Genomic DNA, 9,294 nt, shown 5'->3' on the forward strand with positions numbered 1-9,294 from the left:
TCATTTTGAGAAAGTAGCACTACAGTCTCCAGGTAAAAAACTACTTTTGGGTAAAAATAGACGCGACACCTGTCTATGAATTTGAGAGGTTACATTGATGCTCCAGATACTCAACTAGTCTAAAGCAGACCAGTTTTATTGCTTCTTTAATCATAACAACAGTTTTCAGCTGTGCTAACATAATTGCAAAAGGGTTTTCTAATGATCAATTAGCCTTTTAAAATGATAAACTTGGATTAACTAACACAACGTGCCATAGGAACACAGGAGTGATGGTTGCTGATAATGGGCCTCTGTACGCCTATGTAGATATTCCATTAATAATCATCTGTTTCCAGCTACAATAGTCATTTACAACATTAACAATGTCTACACTGTATTTCAGATCAATTTGATGTTATTTTAATGGACAAAAAATTGCTTTCTTTTAAAAACAAGGTTATTTCTAAGTGACCCCAAACTGTTGAACGGTAGTGTACATCTACATCCTCCCATGTTGCTGAACCACTGATCAATAACTCCCTATTACAGGAAAAAACACTATTTCCATTGGTTGTTAGTACTGTACTGACCTCTCGTCCTCTGTCTCTCTCGTACTCTGCCTTGTGTATTTATCTTCAAAATATTCTTATAGTCCCAACATAGAACCAAATAGACTTCCCAAAAACAATATGGCATTTACTTTATTTCACATTTATTTAATCAGATATGTCAATTGAGAACCAATACGCATTTACAATGGCAATCTGAATGAAGAAATACTAATATCAATCTATTTAATAATTAACATGTTTGAAATATCCCAATGATATAGTGAACAACATTTAGGGGTTTACACTTGCATTCAATCAATCTTAAGTTCATAATCAAAACATTTTTTTTTACTCTTTTAATCCGATTTTCGACATGATCATGTCTTGAGCTGGGAAAAACATGTAGACCTATTTTTCAGTATGATTTCATTCATACAATATTATTTAATGTAGAATGAACAAAAACACAATTTCTCAATCAAAAACATAAGTCAGAACACAGCCTCTCTATTCTCTCGTGTGATTTCAGGTCCTCTGACTGGGAAAATGTCTTTTCACAATGAGAGCAGTGGTATGTCTTCTCCTCCTGTGTATTAGTATGTTGGAAAGGCTTTTCTCCTGTGTGTGTTCTCTCATGCTTTTTCAAGCTCCCTAACCGGGTAAAACTCTTTTCACATCGGGAACATTTGTAAGGCTTTTCTCCTGAGTGTATTCTCTCATGCGCTTTCAGGCTCCCTCGATGGGTAAAACTCTTTTCACAATTGGAACAGTGGTAAGGCTTTTCTCCTGTGTGTATTCTCTCATGCTCCTTCAGGCTCGCATACCACCTAAAATTCCTTCCACAGTGGGAACAGTGATAAGGCTTCTCTCCAGTGTGTCCCCTCTCATGTGGTTTCAGGCTCCCTAACTGAGTAAAACTCTTTACACAGTGGGAACAGTGGTACGGCTTCTCTCCAGAGTGTCTTCTCATATGTATTTTCAGGTTCCCTAACCCAGTAAATATCTTTCCACACTGAGAGCAGTGGTAGGTCTTCCTATCTTCTGTGTGTATTTCTTCATGTTGTTTCAGGTACCGTAACTGGGTAAACCTCTTTCCACACTGGGAACATTGGAAACTCTTTTCTCTTGTGTGTGTCCTCTCATGCTCTTTTAGGTTCCCTAACTTGGTAAAACTCTTTCCACAGTGGGAGCATTCGTAAGGGTTTTCTCCTGTATGCGTTCTCTCATGTACTTTCAGGTTCCTTAACCACTTAAAACTCTTTCCACACTGGGAACAGTGGTGTTGTCTCGCTGGTTTGGGCGTCTCTGGGTCTGGTTCCCCTAAAGGAGTCTCCCTGCTGTCAGAGTGAGAGTCTGGTCCCTCTCCTACCAAAGACAGAGTATTTAGTTAAATATTAAACAGAGAACTGAATTAAACCTCCATGAAATAAAACTGTCTTCCTGTGAGGCTAGATTCCTCAAAAACCTGAAGTCAGTTTTCAGAACATTACATAATTTAATAAAAACTTGGTGGCCGCCCTAATAATAATAATAATGTAGAACATAAAATCTAATCTTTCTCTCATGTTTATAGGCTGAGCAGAGCTCTACAATAGGGAAAGGGGGATACCTAGTCAACTGAATGGATTCAACTGAAATGTGTGTCCCGTATTTAACCCAACCCCTCTGAATCAGAGAGGTGTGGGGGGCTGCCTTAATAGACATCCACGTCATCGGCAGCCAGGGAACAGTGGGTTAACTTCCTTGCTCAGGGGCAGAATGACAGCGTTTTTACCTTGTCAGCTCGGGGATTTGATCCAGCAACCTTTCGGTTACTGGCTCCTACCTGCCAGGCTACATAATGTCGTATTTTAGGCTGAGCAGAGCTCTATAATAATAGATAATGTCATGTTTATAGGCTGAGCAGAGCTGTATAATAATAGATCATGTTTATAGGCTGAGCAGAGCTGTATAATAATAGATAATGTCATGTCTATAGGCTGAGCAGAGCTCTATAATAATAGATAATGTCATGTTTATAGGCTGAACAGAGCTCTATAATAATAAATAATGTCATGTTTACAGGCTGAGCACAGCTCTATAATAATAGATAATGTCATGTTTACAGGCTGAGCAGAGCTCTATAATAATAGATAATGTCATGTTTATAGGCTGAGCAGAGCTCTATAATAATAGATCATGTTTATAGGCTGAGCAGAGCTCTATAATAATAGATCATGTTTATAGGCTGAGCACAGCTCTATAATAATAGATAATGTCATGTTTATAGGCTGAACAGAGCTCTATAATAATAGATCATGTTTATAGGCTGATCAGAGCTCTATAATAATAGATAATGTCATGTTTATAGGCTGAACAGAGCTCTATAATAATAGATAATGTCATGTTTATAGGCTGAGCAGAGCTCTATAATAATAGACAATGTCATGTTTATAGGCTGAACAGAGCTCTATAATAATAGATAATGTCATGTTTATAGGCTGATCAGAGCTCTATAATAATAGATAATGTCATGTCTTCAGGCTGATCAGAGCTCTATAATAATAGATAATGTCATGTTTATAGGCTGAGCAGAGCTCTATAATAATAGATAATGTCATGTTTACAGGCTGATCAGAGCTCTATAATAATAGATAATGTCATGTTTACAGGCTGATCAGAGCTCTATAATAATAGATAATGTCATGTTTCCAGGCTGATCAGAGCTCTATAATAATAGATAATGTCATGTTTACAGGCTGATCAGAGCTCTATAATAATAGATAATGTCATGTTTACAGGCTGAGCAGAGCTCTATAATAATAGATAATGTCATGTTTATAGGCTGAACAGAGCTCTATAATAATAGATAATGTCATGTTTATAGGCTGAACAGAGCTCTATAATAATAGATCATGTCATGTTTATAGGCTGAACAGAGCTCTATAATAATAGATCATGTCATGTTTATAGGCTGATCAGAGCTCTATAATAATAGATCATGTTTATAGGCTGAGCAGAACTCTATAATAATAGATAATGTCATGTGTATAGGCTGATCAGAGCTCTATAATAATAGATAATGTCATGTTTATAGGCTGAACAGAGCTCTATAATAATAGATAATGTCATGTTTATAGGCTGATCAGAGCTCTATAATAATAGATAATGTCATGTTTATAGGCTGATCAGAGCTCTATAATAATAGATAATGTCATGTTATAGGCTGAACAGAGCTCTATAATAATAGATAATGTCATGATTATAGGCTGAACAGAGCTCTATAATAATAGATCATGTTTATAGGCTGAGCAGAGCTCTATAATAATAGATCATGTTTATAGGCTGAGCAGAACTCTATAATAATAGATCATGTTTATAGGCTGAACAGAGCTCTATAATAATAGATAATGTCATGTTTATAGGCTGATCAGAGCTCTATAATAATAGATAATGTCATGTTATAGGCTGATCAGAGCTCTATAATAATAGATCATGTTTATAGGCTGAGCAGAGCTCTATAATAATAGATAATGTCATGTTATAGGCTGATCAGAGCTCTTTAATAATAGATAATGTCATGTTATAGGCTGATCAGAGCTCTTTAATAATAGATCATGTCATGTTATAGGCTGATCAGAGCTCTATAATAATAGATAATGTCATGTTTATAGGCTGATCAGAGCTCTATAATAATAGATCATGTCATGTTATAGGCTGATCAGAGCTCTATAATAATAGATAATGTCATGTTTATAGGCTGATCAGAGCTCTATAATAATAGATAATGTCATGTTATAGGCTGATCAGAGCTCTATAATAATAGATAATGTCATGTTTATAGGCTGAGCAGAGCTCTATAATAATAGATAATGTCATGTTTATAGGCTGATCAGAGCTCTATAATAATAGATAATGTCATGTTATAGGCTGATCAGAGCTCTATAATAATAGATAATGTCATGTTTATAGGCTGATCAGAGCTCTATAATAATAGATAATGTCATGTTTACAGGCTGATCAGAGCTCTATAATAATAGATAATGTCATGTTTATAGGCTGGTCAGAGCTCTATAATAATAGATAATGTCATGTTTATAGGCTGAGCAGAGCTCTATAATAATAGATAATGTCATGTTTATAGGCTGAACAGAGCTCTATAATAATATATAATGTCATGTTATAGGCTGATCAGAGCTCTATAATAATAGATAATGTCATGTTTATAGGCTGAACAGAGCTCTATAATAATAGATAATGTCATGTTATAGGCTGATCAGAGCTCTATAATAATAGATAATGTCATGTTTACAGGCTGATCAGAGCTCTATAATAATAGATAATGTCATGTTATAGGCTGATCAGAGCTCTATAATAATAGATAATGTCATGTTATAGGCTGAACAGAGCTCTATAATAATAGATAATGTCATGTTATAGGCTGATCAGAGCTCTATAATAATAGATCATGTTTATAGGCTGATCAGAGCTCTATAATAATAGATAATGTCATGTTATAGGCTGAACAGAGCTCTATAATAATAGATAATGTCATGTTTATAGGCTGATCAGAGCTCTATAATAATAGATAATGTCATGTTTATAGGCTGATCAGAGCTCTATAATAATAGATAATGTCATGTTTATAGGCTGATCAGAGCTCTATAATAATAGATAATGTCATGTTTATAGGCTGATCAGAGCTCTATAATAATAGATAATGTCATGTTATAGGCTGATCAGAGCTCTATAATAATAGATAATGTCATGTTTATAGGCTGATCAGAGCTCTATAATAATAGATAATGTCATGTTATAGGCTGATCAGAGCTCTATAATAATAGATAATGTCATGTTTATAGGCTGATCAGAGCTCTATAATAATAGATAATGTCATGTTATAGGCTGATCAGAGCTCTATAATAATAGATAATGTCATGTTTATAGGCTGATCAGAGCTCTATAATAATAGATAATGTCATGTTATAGGCTGATCAGAGCTCTATAATAATAGATAATGTCATGTTTATAGGCTGAGCAGAGCTCTATAATAATAGATAATGTCATGTTTATAGGCTGATCAGAGCTCTATAATAATAGATAATGTCATGTTATAGGCTGATCAGAGCTCTATAATAATAGATAATGTCATGTTTATAGGCTGATCAGAGCTCTATAATAATAGATAATGTCATGTTTACAGGCTGATCAGAGCTCTATAATAATAGATAATGTCATGTTTATAGGCTGGTCAGAGCTCTATAATAATAGATAATGTCATGTTTATAGGCTGAGCAGAGCTCTATAATAATAGATAATGTCATGTTTATAGGCTGAACAGAGCTCTATAATAATATATAATGTCATGTTATAGGCTGATCAGAGCTCTATAATAATAGATAATGTCATGTTTATAGGCTGAACAGAGCTCTATAATAATAGATAATGTCATGTTATAGGCTGATCAGAGCTCTATAATAATAGATAATGTCATGTTTACAGGCTGATCAGAGCTCTATAATAATAGATAATGTCATGTTATAGGCTGATCAGAGCTCTATAATAATAGATAATGTCATGTTATAGGCTGAACAGAGCTCTATAATAATAGATAATGTCATGTTATAGGCTGATCAGAGCTCTATAATAATAGATCATGTTTATAGGCTGATCAGAGCTCTATAATAATAGATAATGTCATGTTATAGGCTGAACAGAGCTCTATAATAATAGATAATGTCATGTTTATAGGCTGATCAGAGCTCTATAATAATAGATAATGTCATGTTTATAGGCTGATCAGAGCTCTATAATAATAGATAATGTCATGTTTATAGGCTGATCAGAGCTCTATAATAATAGATAATGTCATGTTATAGGCTGAGCAGAGCTCTATAATAATAGATCATGTCATGTTTATAGGCTGATCAGAGCTCTATAATAATAGATAATGTCATGTTATAGGCTGTAGTTGATCCAATGTAAATAACATTTTGTTGGTGTCCCACTTCATCTCTAAAGTAATAATTACCATATTTTCTAAATGATAATTCTTTAGTTCAGCCTTTCCTTGAAATGGCTATTTTATTTTATGTTTTTTTGTAGACTTACAAACGTTTGCTAATATGTTCAGTCTCCCCAAAACGCTTGTCCTTTTGCTAATATGTTCAGTCTCCCCATAACACATGTCCATTTCATGTCAATAATGCATCTTATTTTATGTATTTCTCCAACATTATTTAGAAATCTGCTTTTTGTTGGTATACACACTCCACACAAGGCCTACAATAGACACACGTCAAAAGTTTCATTTATAACTTGTTTGCCATTCTGTGAGACAATTAAGTTGTTATTTTGTGGTGGAAGGGACTCTGATGGTATGCACATGTTACAGTTAAGCAATAAGACCAGAGGAAGTGTGGTATATGGCCAATATAGCACGGTTAAAGACTGTCCTTATGTACAACACAGCACAACGTGCCTGGATACAGCCCTTAGCCGTGGTATATTGGCCATATATCACAAACCAGAGGTGGCTTATTGCAATTATAAACTGGTTACCAATGTAATCAGAACAGTAAAAATGCATGTTTTGTCATACCCATGGTATACGGCCTGATATACCACGGCTGTCAGCCAATCAGCATTCAGGGCTTTAATCACCCATTTTAAAATGTAGCTTTAACATTATATTATAACATAAATTGCTATAGTACAGAACAACATTTTCAAGTATAGAATTTTAGTAGCATGCTGCTTTAAAACAACACATTCGTTTAAAATTGTTGGACAGTTAGAGCCCGTTTTTAAGACAGTACTTACTGATGGTAATCAGATCTCCTGACTCCTCTGTCAATATGACAGTAATCTCTCCCTCTTTCTCCTCCTTCACTTCAAAAACTACATCCTCCTCTTTCTCCTCTTCTTTTACAGTAACAGCTTCACCCTCTACTTCTTCTTTTACTGTAACAGCTTCCTCTTTCTCTTCCTCCTCTTCTTTCACTGTAACAGCTTCACCCTCTACTTCTTGTTTTACTGTGACATCCTCCTCTTCCTTCTCCTCTTTCACGACAATGTTCAGCCCCAGAGCTTCTTTCTCCGTCCAGCAGACCTCCTCTTCTTTAACAGGAGGGGAGTAGTTTAGGGAGTTCATGTTCGGGGATATTAGCTAGCTAGCTAGTTAGCATGAGCGACTAGTTTAGTGCTAGGCTAACTTATCAAGCCAGCTAGTTGACTAACAATGTACCTATAACATGTAAATGGGGGCAATTAACTAGATGTCAGAAGTATATTTAAAACACAGAGGCAAATATGCACAGAAACAGTCTAAATGTTTCTGCGTCACGCTGCAGCATCACCTGAAAGACGCACATCGCCGTCTGCTGACTGGAGGGAAACGTAGTTAAGATACGTTTTTTGTTGTTGTTGCACACAAATTTATTTTTCATTCCTTTCATGAAATAATAATATTATATTGAGACGTTCAAATAGAGCAATGCATATTTTAAGTGAGAATTTAAAACATACTATCATTCACATCTGTATTTAAGGCAGTTTCATATTCATTCATTAATTTGGTCACTGCGCTCAATGCAATGGCACTTACAAATGTAGATACTTCAAACACCCCCAAACAGGGAAACAGATCCCAATCACAGGTGTTATCAGGTGCACCACTAAGGCAGTTATTTATCTTTTCATTTGTCCTTGTGGTAAAATCTTTTTGGAAGCGAACCCCTTGATTTCGTCCCTACATTATATCGGCATCGAACACGTCACCCTCCCTAGGAGAGGGGGTGACCTCGACAATTTATTGTTAAAAACAAGAGGCTGTCTGGATCTTTAATTTAAAGACCTTTGCTCCCGTCTGTCTCAACGTAGCCATTATTGTAATATTGCTATTCATTGTAAATGTTTGGAGGTCTATGTATCCATTATTGTAATATTGCTATTCATTGTAAATGTTTGGAGGTCTATGTATCCATTATTGTAATATTGCTATTCATTGTAAATCTTTGGAGGTCTATGTATCCATTATTGTAATATTGCTATTCATTGTAAATGTTTGGAGGTCTATGTATCCATTATTGTAATATTGCTATTCATTGTAAATCTTTGCAGGTCTATGTATCCATTATTGTAATATTGCTATTCATTGTAAATGTTTGGAGGTCTATGTATCCATTATTGTAATATTGCTATTCATTGTAAATGTTTGGAGGTCTATGTATCCATTATTGTAATATTGCTATTCATTGTAAATGTTTGGAGGTCTATGTATCCATTATTGTAATATTGCTATTCATTGTAAATGTTTGGAGGTCTATGTATCCATTATTGTAATATTGCTATTCATTGTAAATGTTTGGAGGTCTATGTATCCATTATTGTAATATTTCTATTCATTGTAAATGTTTGTAGGTCTACATAGCCAAATTGTATCTATGATCGTATGCTATCCATTTATGTTTTCATATGTTCTATTTATATCTGTAAATTAACCAATGATATCAGGCCACACTCAGACATGATTACAGACACCTGTGTGTGTCCTTTGACACAATATAAACCAGTTACCTGCAGTGTTTGTCATTATACCGTGATGAAGACAGCTTGTCTGTGGAAACGTTGGTTATTAGGTTATTAAATTATTGCATCTGAGCTCCTGGAGCGTGAAGTTCTCCTTTTCTTTTTCAGGCCACCGGGGTCTGACAACTTGGATGGAAAAATGACTGAGGATAATAGAGGACGACATCGCCACTCCTATTTGCCATATGTTCAA

General features: G+C 34.9%; 1 protein-coding gene across 1 annotated transcript; it reads right to left on the minus strand.

Annotated features, from left to right (window-relative positions):
• Positions 1-669: 669 nt before the first annotated feature.
• On the minus strand, positions 670-7,665 carry LOC145876316 (uncharacterized). Its single transcript, XM_082972107.1, has 2 exons — positions 7,335-7,665; positions 670-1,898 (listed from the first exon to the last, which is right to left on the minus strand). The coding sequence occupies exons 1-2, from the start codon at positions 7,663-7,665 to the stop codon at positions 1,012-1,014; spliced, it is 1,218 nt and encodes a 405-aa protein (XP_082828233.1). The 3' UTR covers positions 670-1,011.
• Between the last annotated feature and the right edge of the window lie 1,629 nt (positions 7,666-9,294).

Source organism: Salmo salar, unplaced genomic scaffold (assembly GCF_965601325.2).
Source record: "Salmo salar unplaced genomic scaffold, fSalSal1 ptg000578l, whole genome shotgun sequence".
NCBI lineage: Eukaryota > Metazoa > Chordata > Actinopteri > Salmoniformes > Salmonidae > Salmo > Salmo salar.

Excerpts from the sequence above, each read along its gene's own strand:
- LOC145876316 (XM_082972107.1), bottom strand. The coding sequence starts at position 7,665 with ATGAACTCCCTAAACTACTCCCCTCCTGTTAAAGAAGAGGAGGTCTGC. Across the intron at positions 1,899-7,334 it reads AGGAGATCTGATTACCATCA|GAGAGGGACCAGACTCTCAC; the intron begins GTAAGTACTGTC and ends TGTCTTTGGTAG.